The following is an 18,363-nucleotide window of genomic DNA, read 5'->3' on the forward strand; positions in this document are numbered from 1 at the left end:
AGTATTTTCTTTTTATGGTTGATCAAGTTATAATTTCTCTTAGAACTAGATTTGAACAATTTAAAGTATTTGAAAATCTATTTGGTTTTTTGTTTAATTTTAAAAAACTTAAGCTACTAAATGAAGATATTTTTAAAAAAATTGTTTGAGTCTTGAATGTTTTTTAAGGTATGATGGAAATTCTGATCTAGATGGTTTTGATTTATTTTCTGAATTAAAAGTTTAAAGGGAAATTTTTCAAAAAAATGATAGTAACTCGATGGAAATACTTAATTATATTAAGCATATTGATTCTTTTCCTAATGCTTATGTTGCTTATAGAATAATGTTGACTATTCTTGTTTCCGTTGCTTCCGCAGAGATAAGTTTTTCCAAGTTGAAATTGATCAAGTCTTATTTGAGATCATCCATGTGCCAAGAAAGACTAAGTGGGCTCGCTATTTTGTCAATTGAAAATGAGTTGTTAGACAATCTTGAGTATAAGGATTTAATTTGTGAATTTGCATCTCAAAGAATTTTGTTGCTTTCTATTTTGTATTACGACTTTATTTTTAGTTATATTGAGTTGTTTTCTAATTTCGTATTTATCGATTTGTTTAGTGATAAATTTATAATATATTATATTTTTAAAAATTAATTATAAAAAGCCCATTTTTTTCCAATCGCCCAACCCAAGGCCCCAACTTCCTTGAGCCGCCTCTGGTTTGAGCTTTATAAGCACGTAGAATTCCAATTGTTCCCAAGAATCAACCCAAGTCGTTAAAAACACTTTCCGATCACCGTTGTCCGAAGAAACCCTTAAATGGACCCTTCAATAATGAAGAAGCTCCTCGAAGATGACGAAGTTCGTATCCCTCTCTTCTATCCTCTCTCACATGTGATGCCAGATTCAGTGTGTAAATCTGATTCGTTTTGTGTGTGTGATTGTGAAGGACGAGAGTATGCATTCAGGTGCTGACGTGGACGCCTTCCAGGCTGCCCTAAACAGAGACATCGGGGGCGACTTGAATCCACCTTCGATCCCTTCTACTTCTGATGCCGGTATTTGAATTAACTCTTGTCTAATTTTTCTCTTGTTTTGTTTGGTTTATCCGTAGACACAATTAGGAAAGATTGAGAGATGAATTCAAAAGGAATTAGGTTTCGCATAGATACACGTATACTAGCTATCTATGAAATGTGCTCTTAAGCAAGTTCTTTTCTTTCTTTTTTTTTATTTTTTTATTTTTATTTTTTACAATCTTACGCTGGCCCACACTTTTATGTTATCAGAGCAAGACCTAGTTTAATATTGTGTCACCCGTAGATGTTCATTCCAACAAATTCAGCGCTGTGTATCCGAGAGTCCCATATCGATTGGGATTTATGCAATGTTCTTGTTTTTAGTGTTTAACATTCCTGCACTATTGAGCTAGATTTTGAGTGTGAATTAGGCCCTCACTTCTAAAAGTAGGTGAATAAATGGTATTAATTTACGCAAGAGCTTTGAAGTAGCGCTTATCAAGTTTTAGTTAGATCAAAGTCATGTCTTTCGGTTTATCTTCATGTCGAATGATGAGTGGGAGCGGAATTATGCAGTGGTCATGTCTCAAGGAAGCAATATTACAACTCCTAGCCAATCGTTGCCGCAGTTTGAAACTGTTTCTCGAGATGAACATAACAACTATCAAGTTCAACGGAACCAGGACATTCCTGGTCCCCGAGAAACTAGTTCGTCCGAGAAAGAGCCGGTGAATAACACACCTATTCCTCAGAATAATAATCCACGGAATCAACACGATAACTCATCCCAGCAAACTCGCGACCTTGCTACGCCTCAAATTCAGTCCCAAGACGATCGCCAAAACCCACAGGCGGAGCCAATCCCTCCCCCGATTCCTCAGCCGACTGCGCCGCAACTTGCTGGGAAAATTCCTGTCACGATGCACGAACCAGATAAGACCCACAATCCAGATAGCGAGTCACAGTACATGAAACTCCAAAAGATGAGTAATCAGCAAGCCACAGCGTCGGAGCAAGCAAGCACTCCCGCGAATCGCGGAAAACAAGTACCCTTCGGCTTGTTGCTTCCCGTTTTAATGAACCAGCTTGATAAAGACAAGGGCATGCAACTGCAAGAACTATTTGGTAAACTCAAGGTGGGTACTGGACTCAATTTTTTTGTAGTAAAATGTTATATGAGTTGATTACCCTTTTTTTAAATTTCGGTATTTTTTTAATAGAGAGAAGAAATCACCAAAGAGGTATTTGTCCGACTCATTAGAGGCGTGGTCGGGGAACAGGTGCTTAGATTGGCGGTACTCACAGTGCAATCACAGGTAAGAGCATAATGGGTTATTGATTTCATTCAAGTTAATCTCATGATTAAGCTTAAGGCCAACACATGTGAGAAAATGTTTAATTATCAGTTACAGACTCAAGCAACAGCAAGAAAACAACCTACTGGAGTGCCGTCTGTTAGTTCAGGAGCCACACAGTTTAGCGATCCTCGTTCGCTTCCGCAAACTCAACAAAAGGGTACAGCCACTTCTACAAACGCTCCTCAAATTCCTCCTTCGAAGCTCCAAGGACAGTCCAACCTGAGCCACCCGATTGTAAAAGTAGAACGCCAATCTGACTCCCACGGAATGCAAGTAAGTCAAGCTACTTTTTTTATCCCTCGGTGTCGTTGCTATATCAATGTAGAATGATATCATTCAACTCAAGGGCTTAAGCTGCAACAGAAACATGTGCATTTTTCACAGGCATCGTTCGCGCCCTATGGAGCCAATGTTGGTAATTCTCACATGTATTCAGGGACGAACGTTAATAATCCAACCTTACCTATCAAACCACTCACACATCCACATCCACATCCACATCCACACCCTCATGATTCACAAATGAGGCAAATGCCACAGCATCAAAACCTGGGTTCGAGTGGGGAAACACACGGGTCAAACATCTTGGGCCCAAAAGTGGAAAGACAAACCTCGAGTAACGATCCTAGTACCAGAATGCACGGTGGATCACTCTCTCAGTTTTCAAGCAATACGGGTATTCAACAGCGGCCGATTCCTTGGCAACCACCGGCTAACAGAGATCCAGGTACTGGTCAATTGCCGACATCAACATTTGTCAAACCCGAACCAGCTGATCACTCCGCTGAGCTGCACCACAAGCTTCCGATGCCTACTTCACAAGGCCCGCCTTCCGTTTCGGCTGCACAGATTGAACATGGAAGCATGTCAAGGGACGACTTGTTTGAGAGGCGGCCTCCGACGCTGGGTTTTCAGAGTTCTGCAAACATGGTTCCTTCTCAACCCACGAGTGCGCCGTCCATGAATCCCGTTTCCTCTTCTGTTCCAATGCAAGTAGATCCCAACATTCCGGTAATTTACTCATCCTTTCTGGGTTTTTTTTTTTCTTTCCTTTTTTCCTTTTTTGGGGCAGATGCTAAGTTCAGATCATTGTATTATCATGTGATGATTGTTCATGAGCACGAATCCTTTGTGATTTTACATGCTGAGCTGTGCTATGAAAGCTGTGGCTACCTGTCAGGTTATTTTTGTTCTAGGCTGTGTATGAGTCGAAAGCGGTTCGTGGAAAATATAATTTTTATGAGTGCAGTCATGGGCATTTTACTTGTTATTGCCTTTGATTTGAGAATTTCTTTACTTTTTTTACATTTCCCTTGGCAGAAAATAGAATGAAATTAAATATTGCATCAGTTTGCTAATAAAATGAAGCGGATCCTAGTGGAAAAGTGGGAAGCTTGTCTGTAGAATGTTATCAAGTGATTATTTTGACTACAACTCGCTGACATGAAATCCTCACTGATCCCAGTTATCATTGTTTATATTTTATTTTGAAAAGGCCTTAAATTTGGCATAATTGTCTCTTTAAACATATAGAACAGAAGTTTATTTGCCACTTAATACTTATCTCTGTTGTCAGTCAGGACCTCGGGTACCTTCTGGAACACCATTGCCTGGAAACAATATCAAGACTCCTCCCAAAAAGCCTTCTGTTGGTCAGAAGAAGCCACTTGAAGCACTTGGCAATTCACCACCACCAGCAAGGTTAGATAAGTAAATATTATACCCGGCTAAGAAATATTTCATTTTACACCTACGTAACTATTCATTTGTTTGTTACGTCACACTCGCTCCTGGAAACGTGCAGTAAGAAGCAAAAGGTCTCGGGGGGCTTTTTGGATCAAAGCATCGAACAACTCAATGACGTTACCGCTGTTAGCGGAGTTAATCTCAGGGTACCGTGTATTTCACACCGTTGTATTCAATACTCGATAATGGTATAAGATGCTGCTAGGTTTTAATTATTTTTGTGCCGAAACAGGAAGAAGAAGAACAGCTATTTTCTTTGCCCAAGGAGGACAGTCGAGCATCTGAAGCATCTCGAAAGGCCGTACAGGAAGAAGAAGAAAGGTTGATCTTGCAGAAGAATCCCCTGCGGGAAAAGTTGGTTAAAATCAGTAAGTTAACGGACCATTTGAACTCCGTTTATGCAAGTACTTTGTCCCTGTAAAAAACTGACAATCTTTTTCGCTGCAGTGAGCAAGTTTGGTTTGAAATGTGTAAGCAATGACGTGGAGCGATGCTTGTCCCTTGTAAGATTCACAAGTCACCGATTATATAATTTTCAATTCTAATTTGTATGCCCATCTTCCTTTACTCATACTACAAATGCTGATTAAATTATCAGTCAGTCGAGGAAAGATTGCGGGGACTGATGGATAATCTAATCAGAGTGTCGAAGCAGGTTAGCTCTAGTCCCTTCGTGCTCTCTTTGTTTTATGCTCAAGACTCTTGAATAATCTCCTTGACTTATATTTATTTGTTTATTTTCGGAAAATCGTTACAGCGTGTCGATGTTGAGAAATCAAGACACCAGGTTATCACCACCTCCGACATACGGCATCAGATTCTGACGATGAACCGAAAAGCTAAGGAGGAGTGGGAAAAGAAACAGGCTGATGCAGAAAAGCTTCGCAAACAAAATGAAGTGGGTCACAAACACTCAACTTTTTTTTTTTTTTTTTTTTTTTTTTTTTTTTTTTATATATAAAACTAAAACCTTTTTGTTCTTTCTGATGCACAGCCCGAAACGAGTAACGGAGATGACGGCGAAAAAGAGAAAGACGAGGGTCGCAACAAATCAGCTAAGGTAATAATAAATAAATTGCATAAATTGGGTTTATCGTTAGAGATTACTGTTTTGTTTCTTCGATTGATTTAGATGCCGGCGAATAAGGAGGAAGATGACAAAATGAGGACGACGGCGGCGAATGTGGCGGCTCGGGCGGCGGTCGGAGGGGATGATATGCTGTCGAAGTGGCAGCTGATGGCCGAGCAAGCTCGCCAAAAACGCGAAGGAGGTTCCACCGATTCACCGTCTGGATCCCAGGCCTCCAACCGCAACAAGTCCTCAACACCCGGAAAAACCACCAAAGACAATCACGAAACTGATAAACGAGGTTAATTTTATTTGAAATAAATAATACAAAACAACTGTTTAAAACTAACTAATTGATTAGTAAATTAGCAAATGCTCCAACTTCTTAGAAAATAGTCAAGTTTCGTTGTCTTTTTTTTTTTTTTTTTTTTTTTTTTTTTTTTTTTTTTTAAACACTTGGTAGCTGCACATTTTTGTAAATTTTGGCTATTTCATTAATTTTAGACAAACCTTGAGTAGTTTAGACTATTTTGCTAAAACATCCTTTTTATTTCACCTTGATAGATTATGAACAGTTTGTGTCTTGGATTAGTGGGAAATTTTGTTTAAGAGTTTGTGTCTTGGATTAGTGGGAAATTTTGTTTAAGCCAGTGATGTAAATTAAGTTGAGCAAAAAATCGGTTATTTATTTATTTATTACATGATTGTCTTTTGATGACTCTGGCGTGGGAATTTTACTTTGCAGGCAGTGGTAGAAAAAGTGGGGGGCGGAACCAAGTTACTGTGCCACAAACCAAGGTGGCTCGTAGTATAGCCGTCAAAGATGTGATTGCGGTCCTTGAAAGAGAATCCCAAATGTCGAAGTCTACTATACTCTATCGTTTGCACGATAAAGTCCGATCTGATGCTGCTGAATGAATAGCTCAAGATATCAGAATTCGGGGTTGATCCGATATTAACCCTTTTTACCCCTCCCAGAATAAAGGTTTTCAGCTGTAAATTGGAAAATAAGGAAGTAAATGAGAGAGAGATTTGCTTATTTTATTTATTTGTTAGGACTTGCATACAATTTAATTTACTAATCAACGGCATTAATTATATATTCTTTAAGTCTCTTTCTATGTTCTATTTCTCATTTACATATAATTTTATACTAAAAATTGAGTATGGTTTAGAAACATAATTGGAATGAGGTATGGAAACCTAAAAAAAATAGAGCATCGACCCCAGATCACACTTTAGTGAATTATCCAGTGTTAACTTGTCGTTCGCTTTTCTTTAAACGGCAATGCATTTGTATTGTTTCCAACAAAAGGTATGTCGTTTCAATATTAAAAAAATTTAACTTTGTTTCTTGTAAACTAAGAAGGAAAATTTCATAATTAATTTAAACACACGCGTCATTTTTCATATTTTTAAAACATTTCAATAGTAATCATGTCTTTTTTGGATAAAAATATTCTTATGTTTCAAAAATTTAGTCAACAATTATCGAAATCGGATCACCAATTATTTAAATTTGGTTAATTGTTATTAAAATCTGATAAATAATTATTGAAATATAATCAACAATTATTGAAATCTGATTAACTATTTTTGAAATCTAGTCAGCAATTATTGAAATTTATTTGTTATTGAAATCTAGATAACTATTTTTAAAAATGATTATTTATGAAAATTATAAAGTTCAACGATTAATATTGAAAAAAATTACGAAAAAACAGGGCCGGCCCTGACCTAAGGCGGGCAAGGCTTGTACCTTGGGCCCAAAAAAAAGTATTTTCCACTTTTTGCTTATTTTAAAGAAAATTTACATTTTTTTACCCTAAAAATTTACATTTTTAGCCAATTTTCTAAAAAATTTAAATTTTTTACCCTGAAAATTTAAATTTTTATTAGTATTATAGGACCCCAAAATTGAATCGCTTAGAGTCCCGGTGAGTTTGGGCCGGCCCTGCGAAAAAACGATTACTTTCGAGTATTTACACAAACTAAACCGCTCTTATGGGAAGGATGATCAAGAATACCACTTTTGTTTTATGCACGTTTTAAGAGTATCGATTTTTATAAACACCTATTTTTAAATGGAAATGATAAAGACTCCTCGTCCTATATGAAATTGTAACAGTATAAAAATGTTAAAATATATGTGCAAGTAAAAAATTGTACATTTTTACGGGATTCATTTTTTTTTTTTTTTTTGGGTGGAATAAATTTTGAAAAGTGAATATTCCAGTTAATTTTTCGATGAAATTAGGAAAAGCTTCCGCAGTCCGCACAACAACAGATCAACTCCTCTTCCTCTTAACTTACCCATTTTTCCTTTCTGTATAAAAAAAGGAAAATAATAAATAAAACAAATATAATAAAACGAAGCAACAGTGAGAGAAATGAAAACCTAAAAATATATATCGTAATCCCTTTCACCTCTCTTCTCATCGTAACACCGATCATCTCTCTCTCTCTCTCTCTCTTTGATACGGAACTCTTCGAGAGTTCCGTCCCGATTACAATCCGCCATGTCCAGAGCTCGAGTTTACGCCGATGTAAACGTTCATCGCCCCAGAGATTACTGGGATTACGAAGCTCTCGCCGTCCAGTGGGGGTTAGAATCCTTTACTCATAAACCTAGACTTTCTCTTATCGATGTGTTTGTTTTCATTTCGGATCGTCGTTTTCTCTCTATCCCTCTGTATGTTTATTCAATTTTTTGGATGAGGATTAGGGTATGTTAAGTCTGATTTTAGGGTTTGAATGTTCGGATTTTTAATTGTATCGTTTCGATTTCGAAGAGTTAAGTGGAATCTTTAGCGAGAAGAATATTCCTAGAGGTTAAAGGAGATGAAAGTGACGTTCTTGCTAAAAAATATATATAGCAAGATTTGAATCGGTCATTTCTTCGTTGCATATGTACCTTCCATGATTGAACTTGGGAGTTTCTACTTAACCAGTTTATTGTTGCTCTCTTGACTCGTTTTACGATTGTTTATTTGAATCCTTGTGTGGTTGCTGTTGCCAAGATTCGATTAATCTCATATACACTGTTTTGACTCTTAGTGATCAAGATGACTATGAAGTTGTTCGAAAAGTTGGAAGGGGAAAATATAGTGAGGTCTTTGAAGGAGTTAATGTGACGAACAATGAGAAGTGTATCATCAAGATCCTTAAACCCGTGAAGAAAAAGAAGGTGAATTTTAATTCTTAATGTCCTACCAGCTCCGTAAGCTGTCCTTGTTTCTAAATATGGTGGTTCCGGTTGTGATTTAAAATAATATAAACGTGCCCTATATTTTATTTTATGGACTGATAATGTATGCTAAAAAGAGTGAGAAGTCAAATTCGATTTGTAATGATCTGGTCCTTATTAATAGGTTTGGAATCTACAGTAAGGGTTTTATGTTATCTTTAATGTTGTAACAAGTTGATATCTTTATTGCAGATTAAGCGGGAGATTAAAATACTGCAGAATCTGTGTGGAGGGACGAATATTGTGAAGTTGCTCGACATTGTTCGAGATCAGCATTCGAAAACTCCTAGCTTGATCTTTGAACATGTGAACAGTACAGACTTCAAGATCCTGTACCCCACACTGACTGATTATGACATTCGCTACTATATATACGAGCTTCTCAAGGTTTTATCATCTGGTTTCATTGGACTTAAAATAGAAGTGGAATGTTCTTTTGATTATCTATTTTGAGTATCGATTTCACCTAACATGTACAATTTGTTTACATCTCAAAAATTGTTTCAACCTCTAATTGCAGGCACTTGATTACTGTCATTCACAAGGCATAATGCATAGAGATGTCAAACCTCACAATGTTATGATCGATCACGAGCTGCGAAAGCTTCGCTTGATCGATTGGGGTCTTGCCGAGTTCTACCATCCTGGAAAAGAATACAATGTACGAGTTGCGTCAAGGTAAGTTTCATAGTCCTATTAACGTTGTTACCATATATAGTGCAAAATAATTTATTTTCTTTCACTCGTTTGACCTGTCCGTCCCTGGGAATGCTACAACGAGAGAGCAATATTAAAAAAAAAAAATGTTATATGTATTCTATACTTCATCGTATTTATACAATGACTTGCAGTCTGTCTAACTACTAATATATTTGCTTTCTTAATTGATGAACTCATTCATGATAACAAACAAACTGTATGATTTTGCTTCAATAATAGCATTAACTGCTGTACAGTGGGTAAAAAATTAATTGACTTGAAAGTAGACTATTTACATGCATTGTACTTAACTAGCTTAACAATCTCATCAGGTATTTCAAGGGTCCAGAACTTCTTGTTGATTTGCAAGACTATGACTATTCATTGGACATGTGGAGTCTTGGGTGTATGTTTGCAGGAATGGTGAGAATCTTACCAATTACTGTAATGTCCTCCGATATATCATAAATCAACATCATATCTCTTTGCCATTGTCGTGAATCTCTGGTGTTCAACCCCTTTCAGATTTTCCGCAAGGAGCCTTTCTTCTATGGTCACGACAATCACGACCAGCTTGTCAAAATCGCCAGGGTAATTTTCGTTTGAAGAGTATGATATTTTTTTCATCGGTCACTCCCATGAAATGTCAAAAACAAGTTCATATGTAGATGCTTTAAACTCTGCAGGTACTTGGAACAGATGAATTAAATGCGTATTTGAACAAGTATCAGCTTGTTCTTGATCCTCAACTCGACGCTCTTGTTGGAAGGTATTGTATTTACCATTGAAACATTTTTTTTTCGAATTTTTCTTATTAATTCTAAATTAGTTTCCTTTTTGCTGATCCCTAAACAGGCACAGCAGGAAGCCTTGGTCAAAGTTCATCAACGCAGACAATCAACATCTTGTTTCCCCAGAGGTAATTTGATTTTAAAAATAAGTTATCAGGAAAACCGAGTTTTTTTTAAAATATTATTGACTTTATATGCGCTGCGGTTTATACACACACAGGCTATTGATTTTCTGGACAAGCTTCTTCGCTATGATCACCAGGACAGGCTTACAGCAAGAGAAGCCATGGTATCATAATTTGATTGCTTTTAAGCTGCTTTTTATTGAGGGATATATTAACATCTTTATTGATTGCGTTAATGCATAATGGTGTATTCTGATTCATTTTCAGGCCCATCCGTACTTCTTCCAGGTGAGAAGTGCAGAAAATAGCAGGAACAGGACACAGTAATATATACTCGCATTTGTTACGTGTGATATTTACTTCATTCTCGAGGTCGTTATTTCCTTTCGGTGGGACTAATATGGCCATATTTATCAAGTGAAGCTTCAACCCTTCTGCCATTGCAAACAAATTCTGTTGTTTATATCTTCTGTTCTATGCGAGAGCATTGTGTTGTATCTTGTAACTTTTTTCAATATTTTTTTTTTCCCTTTTAATGTAACGTGACCTATTCCTGGATTTTCCGAAAGAACACAACTTCATTTACTCTTTTTTTTTTTAGTGGAAGTGTCTAATCAACAGAAAGAGGTTTTGGTAGTAACATGGTTTTATTATTTCGTATTAGAGCAATACGAACAAGTATAAAGACAATACAGGAACAGGATTGGATCAGATTTTGAGATGAGGGAAACACGTGTAGATATCAGACTTTGGGTGTTTTGCCTCTGCGTGTTCTCTGCATTTCAGCTCCGATGTTGTGCATATGAATGTCTGCATACAGACCTTGCACTGATGACACACAAAAAGAAAAGAAAAATATATTCAATAATTAATGATCTATTCAAGGGTTGAACCCAACTCAACTAACTTAATCAATATCAAGACTTCCAATCTGCAAGTTGAAGTCTGTCTAATTATTGGGAATTCATAAATTTGAACTTTACCTGGATGTTCATAGCTTTCTTGTTTGCTTCAAGCTGGCTTCCTGCAAATTATTCCAAAAAAATCAAAATATATTCAGATATCAAGCCCATTATTACAAGGGCAACTTAAATTGAGATCAAATAAAAAAAACACTGAGTACTTGGAAACTGAACTCGGTCGAAATGAGCTGATTAATTGGGTATTACTGGTCTCTTTTCAATGGAAATAAAATACCTTTAGAAGCTGCCTTCTGCTTCTCCAAATTCTTCTCGCGAGCCATTCTGGATTTTTGACCATTGCCACCACCCATTTCTTGTTACACTTCAAAACAATGATCTCTCTCTCTCTCTCTCTCTCTCTCTCTCTCTCTCTCTCTCTCTCTCTCTCCCTCAAGAAGAGGAAAATTAATAGAAGAGTGACTACGAAAATAAGATGGCAAGTGCTTCAGCCATTTATAGAAAGCTACAGGTAGAGTGCTTTATGACGACACATGGTATAATCAACAATATCCAAGGTGATAATGAGATTTAAAAAAACACTCTGTATTCAAAAGGTGACTTGGATCTCACGTTCGCACTAGACAAATAAGTCAAACGTCAGATCATTAATGAAAAAAAAAAAAAAAAAGGTTTCACGATAAGTTTTTGAACCATTCACGAAAGGGGTCTTAATAAATTCACTAAAGAAGTTTAAGTTGCATGATGCAGATTATACATTTTATCCAAGACTAATTACATGAAAGTGCTCAACTTTGTAATGTGATACAACACATTCTTACAGCTAGAATCCACTATGAAGTCTTGAAGTGTGTGGTTACAAGTTCTTGATAATTCAATAGTTTAGGCAAAAATGAAAAAAGTGGTGGGCCAAATAGTACCGCGTATATTTTAGACTTTGGAAGCAAGAATAAATGAAGGCAAAGAACATGCATGTTTTTTTTTTTTTTTTTTTTTTTTTTTTAAATTTTAATCTTGTGTAGTAGTTGTTTGATGTTAGTTAGGAAGATGATAAATTGAAGTGGGTTTCGGTGTCAGCTGTGTATTATGACTTGTTTCTATCGATAAGGCTTCATACATTTCACACACGCTGATCCTTTGTTTACATATACCCGTAATATGAGCATAAAATAACAATATAACTGAATTTTGCCCTGCTAATTCCCTATGTTCCTTTATTTTCTTTCTTAAGTTTGTCATGTTTTATAGATGAGACAATAGGCTAATCCTCGACTCTGTATACACAAATAAACCCAAATAGCCAAATGTCCGTTTTCTTCTGATGAAATAATAAATAAATAAATATAATATGTCTATTTTTATCATTTCATTAATTTTATCAACACTAAGTACACTACTAAGCGTTGTACAAAAAAAAAAAAAAAACTTATGCATAGAGTCTGGTTAAGAATCAGGCCAGAATATATAAATAAAATTTTAAAAATAATATGTTCACATCAAATAAAATTATTATTCAAATATTAAAATTATGATAATTTAATCTTTTGTAAAAATAATATAAATGTCCACATCAACTTAGGAGCTAAAATTTTAAGAAGGTACGACCGACCTAATATAGAAGTAAGTAGGGGGAGTTGGATCCTACACCATGGCTCTATTTCGCTCTTATCTATTCTATACTTCAAATCGTTATCATCAATGTTCTTTGCAAAATAGATATATACTTATTATCATATATCAACCACATCATCAAATTTATAAACTATCATTCCATTGATAATCAGTCCCGCCTGCCATGCCAAGTTCATAACCATCATATCGCTTGGGTTGTTGGATAAGCAATTAAGCACGATATACAGGTGACTTAATACTAATTTACTGACAAAATTAAAAGATTAGATAGTAAATAATTATAAGAGTTAGAAGTTGAACATGCACGTCAAATTTATTTTGTATCTATTTAAGCTACCAAATGGAATAAAAGACGATGTAATTACTAAATAATAGTTTAGTTTGTGATAATTAAATTTGGACGTTGGAATAAGAAGAGACTACAATTTTGGTTAAGGGTCTCAACTAATAGCAATTTTATAATTTGGACAAAAATAGTAGCAATTATGTTTTTGGACAATTTTATTAGTAACAGTAGATTTATATATCTACAATTGTAAGTTATCCAAATTGCTACTAGTTGGGACCATTTCTCTACAATTTTTGGTTCCTACCATACCGACCACAAACACGTACCAAAAAAATTGAACCTTCTTGATTAGTGGGCCTTAACAGGAAGCTTGATTTCCTTAAGAGGTGGACTGGGCCTAGTAGCAACAATATCACAGCCACAAAGCCATGGAATCCTCGTCCTCGTCCTCGTCCACAATGTTTTTTTTTCACATAACCAAAAAATTTCAATCTTGAGCTAGAAAATTATGTTCCGCAGTGATATAACTTCCAGTCTTTATTGGCTGACTGAAATCGGATTTTAGTCGAAATCAGAAGGGAATAACTCGATCGAATTAATTCTTTTGAAATTGTCCACTTCAGACTTTTTTCTAGAGATTCAGTCTTTATCAACAGATAATCTATAGTTTTAATAAAGAAAAAAACAATAAGATACCAATGTTAAGAATAAAGAAGAACATAATGACATAAGTATCGAAAACAAACATTTGAAGAAGAAAAAGAAGCCAAGCCTGGTACGATTAGTTGTAATAGTCGGAATCATCCCATTCATACCAATGTAATGTTGGATTTCAGGTCTGACTCCTAACAAGAGCCTGGAAAGATCTAATTCATTCGTATCAAAATGATTGACGTAAAAAACAGACTGATTTAAATGTATTCTTATTTCTTGCAACGAGATGTATTGAATCAATTATTATTATTATTTTTTTAAATTAGAACTAAGATAGATGAGAAATTAATGTCCAACATAAAAGTATATGTTATGAAGTAAAATAAGAAAAATAAAGTTAGAAAACTCAACACGAGACGCGGTTATAGATAAACTCATGTATTTTAACTAATACGAGTTAATAAATATTCATGTAGCATAAACTTGTGAGAAGAGGATGAAAAAACACATCAACATAAATGTTCTTCGTATGTCGAAAGCGTTCTATTGGGCAAGACACAAAATCGAAGTCAACGTGTCTAAAAAAAAAGCGACGGTGATGAAAATTATTAACTTAAGTAGTTTTTTTTTCAGAAAAATAGTAGGATTTCCCTAACAAACCTAAGGGGGGTTTTTTTATTTTTTATTTTTTATTTTTTATTTTTTTTTATATGTCCATTTTGAACACATTCTCCCCATTGTTTAGGTCTACTTAATTAAACCAACAAACAAGTTATGACCAGTTGACCATACATACAAGTCATTAAAATTTATATTATAATAACCAATAGTTTTTAATTCATAAATCTCTCTCAGTCTCTCTCAATATTGTTCTTCATCTGAGTAATGAAATGAAAACAGAATTAAATCATTGCAATCATTACCATTTAAAAGTGTAATTGCATTTTGAGCCGTTACGGCATAAAGAGGCTGAGACTACGAGACGCTGAGTCACTCTCCCAGTCTCCTTAAGGTTCTTCCTCATCCACAATCCCAACTGTAACAACACGTCCCGTGACTTGACCGATCCTATGCCAGCTCATCACTGGGTCCCACAAATCCCTTAAATTCAGCATAAAAATAATTTACCGAGAAACAAGAATATGCTTTTCTTTCCTCTGCAGATATCCTTTCCTCTTCGGTATTCCCTTACTATTATTACAACACGTTTCTGTTGTTATCGTTCTTTATCTTTCTTCTTCACTTCAGACTCTCTGACAAGAAACCTAAAAAGATCGCTTTCCAGAGAGAAAACGAATGGAGATTTTCGGCGAGTTTTTTCTTACGGCTTCTCTCGCGCTCTTCCTCTCATTCCTCGTCGCCAAGGTCGTCGCCGCCGCTTTGGCAGTGGGCGATTCCGATTCCAATTCCAAGTCGGTTACGGCGGAGGATTCCGGCGAGGGTTTCGTCGAGGCGTTGCGATGTCAGGGCTCGGAAGCGGAGAGGAAGGTCGAATTCGTCAATGAAGTCGTGGAAAAGGTCGATCGTTTGCGCGAGGAGGTCACCGAAGAAGTTTCCGTAGAGCGATCGGAGATTACCGACGATCTCACGAGCGGTGGTTCCGCGGAATCGGTGGGGAACGACGGCGTTTCTTCTGAACCGGACGAGGCTAGGGCTCAAAGCGGCGAATCAGAGGTGAGACTGATCAGAGAGGAAGCGAGCGAGGCTGGATCGCGGAGCAGTGAAAGCGACGAGGATAACGACTGGGAGGGGATCGAGAGAGACGAAAGGGAAATCGATTTCGCTGCGGCGGTGAAATTCGTCGAAAACCGATTCGTCGCCGACGAAGATTTGCAGGCGGAGTTGTACGGGCTTCGCAAGGTTGCGATGGAAGGGACTTGCCGCGTGGCCATGCCCGAGGAGGCTCTCGAGCTCTCAGACCTCCGTGTCAAGTGGTACTCACAACACTAGTCCAAAAAAAAGAAATTTATATTTTATTCTTGTTTTTGTTGCGTTGTTATTTCCATTTGTCTGTTTCTGTTCATTCTGCTAGTTGATTATTTCTTAATTTCATGCGTGACTTTAGGGCTAGGAAAACAAAAATAAGAAACAAACAAACAAACACATTACCAGCAATCTAATAGCAAAGGATGTCTCAATCCCCCAATAATGTGTCTAGTCTCTAGTCCATTTTTTTTTCCCAGTGTTCAATATAAGCTAATGTGAAACAAAAAACAGCTATAATAGGTCTACAATGTAACGCCTTTTGCTAGTAGTACCAAGTTGGCTGAGTTAACATGTCCACTGCATTGCCGTTTTTATGCCTCAAGGTTTACTGTTTCCGGGTAAAAAAAAAAACTAGTGCCTTAGAATCAATACAGCAATGCGAGTCTAGACTAGTAAAACAATATGAATTTGAATGAAGAGAATAAGGGGGAAAAAAAAACTCTGAAGTATGATGGTATAGGAGACGAAGAGTGGGCGTAAAAGAGTATAGATGGTATAGCTTGATTGGTAGCGATAATAATAACAGGGCTCACAGACTGCTGAGCTGAGGCACTGGTTGCGTTGTGCAAGGCTTGCTTGGCAAAAGCTTGGAGATATGCCCCGCGAGGTTGCTATGGAACGCTATATCACCCTTCTTTCACACAACTTCCCCGCCTGGACCGAAGATCATCATTCCGTAAGTCTCTTTTTTTTAGATAAATCTAATTCTTAAATCAAAGTGATCATTATTTTTCTTTTTTACCAGGGGGAGAAAAAATTGGAATTCTCGGAGGACCAAACAACAATGCATTCTGTTGTTGCCCCTGCTTTTAGTACAAATGAAAGGTGATCCTTAATCCAGTTTTTGGTTTTTTGTTTTTTGTTTTATATTGGTGTAATATGTTTCACTTTAAGTTAAAGCTTTAAATGTCTTTATAGTTCTTGCATACATATCCATACATATATCATCAAACTATTTTACTTTCCTTCAGGGAACCGAATGTGAAGTCTAATGTGAAAGGCGTTGATATTTCTGGGGTTGCTGTATTGGAGGCTTAAGGTACAGCAAAGAACAAATCAATGTTCACTTTCATGTCTCCGAAACTTTTGAGCTCTCTTCTGTTACATACATTGCCGGTTGTGGTTTTTTTTTTTTTTTTTTTTTTTTTTTTTTTTTTTCACATATGGTTCTTTTATTTATATGCTCGTCGATTTATATTTAGTCTTTTGCATATGTTTAGCCTTATTTTGCTTTTAATTTATTTTTTTGTCTCAAATTTCAGGGCACGGATGACAGCTTCTTTCCAGTCTTGACCTCTCAGACAGTAGGTGCTATTTTCTTTGCTTTCCTGAAAAATTATCATTACCAAGAGGTTAGGAAAAATGGTGCGCTTGAAAGTGCATGTTTTTCTTGGGCTGCATATCTTTATCTTTCTTTTAACTGCTCTGTAATTGTGATGACGTATGGTTATCTTTGCTATTGATGAAGTGTGTGTATATGTATATATATATATATATATATAATATATAGACATTAATGTCTGCTTGACATTCATTTATATGCTTTTGAAATCAATCTCGTTCATTAATCATAAGCTTGCGTGAACGCAATTGGTTTGACTTGGAGCTGTCTCTGGCCTTGAATTTCTTAACTAAAAGATAGTTGTTCTCGTTGGTCAAATAACTAGTTTCTTTCTTACTACAATTTTAGTTTCGGTACTCCAATACATTTGGTGACATCTTCTTTGAGGGAAACGTCGCTGCTTGAAAGAGGTACTTCTCATGGATTTATTCGATTAAAAAAAAGTTCGATTGAGATTACACGCTACTTATTTCGATGAGGCAATACCTAAACGAAAAAAAAAGAAAGAAGGAAATAATAAAACAACTTATTTGGACTCGAGAGATATTAGCGAGCAGGGTGTGTGTGTTTCTCATCAGCCCGCAGTTCGGGTCTTAACTCTCGACGCTTCACGCTTGTGCTTCTTGGCATTAGACATTCCTTTCATCATTGATCCCTCGTAATTGTGCTCCTTGTTGGCATGGAAAGTTCCAGAAGGTCCGTTCTTGTATCCCGGGAACAAACCCATTCCCATTCCCAAGCCCCCGATTCCTCCCCTGTAACCAGACCCAGATCCGGACCCACCGCCACCATTTCCGTATCCTCCGCCGAACCCGCCTCCCATACCACCACCCGAACCATATCCACCGGCCCCGCCACCACCACCACCAACCTGTCCAAATCCGGGCCCACCACCGCCACCGCCACCACCACCACCACCACCAACCTGTCCGTATCCGGGCCCACCAATGACTCCACCACCGCTGGCTCCGCCACCAGTTCCTCCTCCGGCGCCGTATCCTCCGCCGCCGCCGTAACCACCGACAGTGGGCCAATGGTATCGACCCATGGTAGTCTGGTGAAGCCTAGTCTTTCCGTCCTCCAAGCGGTGCTTCTTCCAGAGCTTGTTGGAGTCAGCCACGATGTCTCTCGCGGCTCGTACAGCCGCGAACGTGAGCAGATCTACCACCAGAAGAACGAGAGCCCATGAAATGATCCGACCAGTCCTTGCCATGCTTCTCGCTTGTACAGCAAGCAACCAAACCTGCAGTAAGTGGAGAGTAAAGCAAACGGAGTGAGATTTACAAAGATAAAACAGAAATGCTTGAATGTGGAATGATGAGCCTTACACTCTTGAGAATAGGCGAGATATTGGTGGTAAAAAAGGAGAAGAGGAAAGTGGGAAAATGAGTGTAGAGCTAATGGATTCGTAGTCCTGTTGGTATCATCAATATATATATAGAGAGAGAGAGATAGATATAGAGAGCGTCGTTTTGATGGGTTTTTTTTAAGAGGAAGAGGAAA

The 18,363-nt window shown here is 37.1% G+C and overlaps 5 protein-coding genes across 10 annotated transcripts; 3 read left to right on the forward strand and 2 right to left on the reverse strand.

The window, feature by feature from the left end:
- Nucleotides 1-691: 691 nt before the first annotated feature.
- On the forward strand, nt 692-6,277 carry TAF4 (TBP-associated factor 4). Of its 4 annotated transcripts, none has more exons than XM_089619252.1 (15): nt 692-844; nt 933-1,041; nt 1,579-2,138; nt 2,223-2,318; nt 2,409-2,633; nt 2,724-3,371; nt 3,937-4,061; nt 4,165-4,252; nt 4,339-4,474; nt 4,554-4,609; nt 4,705-4,761; nt 4,864-5,004; nt 5,101-5,166; nt 5,239-5,476; nt 5,921-6,277. In XM_089619252.1, the coding sequence occupies exons 1-15, from the start codon at nt 803-805 to the stop codon at nt 6,091-6,093; spliced, it is 2,760 nt and encodes a 919-aa protein (XP_089475378.1). In that variant the 5' UTR covers nt 692-802; the 3' UTR covers nt 6,094-6,277. The 4 variants fall into 4 exon arrangements, 3 of the variants coding, with proteins under 3 accessions (XP_089475378.1, XP_089475379.1, XP_089475380.1); XM_089619253.1 differs by having other exon boundaries at nt 2,745-3,371; XR_016300111.1 differs by lacking the exon at nt 5,921-6,277 and having other exon boundaries at nt 4,864-5,008; nt 5,239-5,450.
- Nucleotides 6,278-7,510: 1,233 nt separating this feature from the next.
- LOC149392010 (casein kinase II subunit alpha-2) lies at nt 7,511-10,622 on the forward strand. The gene is made up of 10 exons (XM_089618888.1): nt 7,511-7,780; nt 8,233-8,362; nt 8,615-8,809; nt 8,943-9,100; nt 9,454-9,544; nt 9,647-9,712; nt 9,808-9,890; nt 9,977-10,040; nt 10,133-10,201; nt 10,305-10,622. The coding sequence occupies exons 1-10, from the start codon at nt 7,695-7,697 to the stop codon at nt 10,362-10,364; spliced, it is 1,002 nt and encodes a 333-aa protein (XP_089475014.1). The 5' UTR covers nt 7,511-7,694; the 3' UTR covers nt 10,365-10,622.
- A 43-nt stretch (nt 10,623-10,665) lies between these two features.
- LOC149392011 (uncharacterized protein At2g23090-like) lies at nt 10,666-11,458 on the reverse strand. Of its 3 annotated transcripts, none has more exons than XM_089618890.1 (4): nt 11,366-11,458; nt 11,235-11,335; nt 11,021-11,061; nt 10,666-10,865 (listed from the first exon to the last, which is right to left on the reverse strand). In XM_089618890.1, the coding sequence occupies exons 2-4, from the start codon at nt 11,308-11,310 to the stop codon at nt 10,746-10,748; spliced, it is 237 nt and encodes a 78-aa protein (XP_089475016.1). In that variant the 5' UTR covers nt 11,311-11,335; nt 11,366-11,458; the 3' UTR covers nt 10,666-10,745. The 3 variants fall into 3 exon arrangements, with proteins under 3 accessions (XP_089475016.1, XP_089475017.1, XP_089475015.1); XM_089618891.1 differs by having other exon boundaries at nt 11,372-11,457; XM_089618889.1 differs by having other exon boundaries at nt 11,235-11,456.
- A 3,207-nt stretch (nt 11,459-14,665) lies between these two features.
- On the forward strand, nt 14,666-17,092 carry LOC149392012 (uncharacterized). The gene is made up of 5 exons (XM_089621173.1): nt 14,666-15,466; nt 16,089-16,194; nt 16,264-16,343; nt 16,490-16,557; nt 16,781-17,092. Exons 1-4 carry the CDS (start codon nt 14,829-14,831, stop codon nt 16,554-16,556), a joined length of 891 nt encoding a protein of 296 aa, XP_089477299.1. The 5' UTR covers nt 14,666-14,828; the 3' UTR covers nt 16,557; nt 16,781-17,092.
- Nucleotides 17,093-17,095: 3 nt separating this feature from the next.
- On the reverse strand, nt 17,096-17,931 carry LOC149392013 (uncharacterized). The gene has a single exon (XM_089621174.1). The coding sequence runs from the start codon at nt 17,906-17,908 to the stop codon at nt 17,435-17,437; it is 474 nt and encodes a 157-aa protein (XP_089477300.1). The 5' UTR covers nt 17,909-17,931; the 3' UTR covers nt 17,096-17,434.
- Nucleotides 17,932-18,363: the final 432 nt, after the last annotated feature.

The sequence above is a fragment of the Urtica dioica genome, chromosome 7 (assembly GCF_054948205.1).
Source record: "Urtica dioica subsp. dioica isolate 48M chromosome 7, U.dioica_male_clone48M_v1_H2, whole genome shotgun sequence".
NCBI lineage: Eukaryota > Viridiplantae > Streptophyta > Magnoliopsida > Rosales > Urticaceae > Urtica > Urtica dioica.

Excerpts from the sequence above, each read along its gene's own strand:
- LOC149392012 (XM_089621173.1), top strand. The coding sequence starts at position 14,829 with ATGGAGATTTTCGGCGAGTTTTTTCTTACGGCTTCTCTCGCGCTCTTC. Across the intron at positions 16,195-16,263 it reads GGACCGAAGATCATCATTCC|GGGGAGAAAAAATTGGAATT; the intron begins GTAAGTCTCTTT and ends CTTTTTTACCAG. Across the intron at positions 16,344-16,489 it reads GCTTTTAGTACAAATGAAAG|GGAACCGAATGTGAAGTCTA; the intron begins GTGATCCTTAAT and ends ACTTTCCTTCAG.
- TAF4 (XM_089619252.1), top strand. The coding sequence starts at position 803 with ATGGACCCTTCAATAATGAAGAAGCTCCTCGAAGATGACGAA. Across the intron at positions 2,634-2,723 it reads CTGACTCCCACGGAATGCAA|AAACATGTGCATTTTTCACA; the intron begins GTAAGTCAAGCT and ends AAGCTGCAACAG. Across the intron at positions 4,475-4,553 it reads GGAAAAGTTGGTTAAAATCA|TGAGCAAGTTTGGTTTGAAA; the intron begins GTAAGTTAACGG and ends TTTTCGCTGCAG.
- LOC149392010 (XM_089618888.1), top strand. The coding sequence starts at position 7,695 with ATGTCCAGAGCTCGAGTTTACGCCGATGTAAACGTTCATCGCCCCAGA. Across the intron at positions 8,810-8,942 it reads ATATATACGAGCTTCTCAAG|GCACTTGATTACTGTCATTC; the intron begins GTTTTATCATCT and ends CTCTAATTGCAG. Across the intron at positions 10,041-10,132 it reads AACATCTTGTTTCCCCAGAG|GCTATTGATTTTCTGGACAA; the intron begins GTAATTTGATTT and ends ATACACACACAG.
- LOC149392013 (XM_089621174.1), bottom strand. The coding sequence starts at position 17,908 with ATGGGTCGATACCATTGGCCCACTGTCGGTGGTTACGGCGGCGGCGGA.
- LOC149392011 (XM_089618890.1), bottom strand. The coding sequence starts at position 11,310 with ATGGGTGGTGGCAATGGTCAAAAATCCAGAATGGCTCGCGAGAAGAAT. Across the intron at positions 11,062-11,234 it reads GCAGAAGGCAGCTTCTAAAG|GAAGCCAGCTTGAAGCAAAC; the intron begins GTATTTTATTTC and ends AATAATTTGCAG. Across the intron at positions 10,866-11,020 it reads AGAAAGCTATGAACATCCAG|TGCAAGGTCTGTATGCAGAC; the intron begins GTAAAGTTCAAA and ends GTGTGTCATCAG.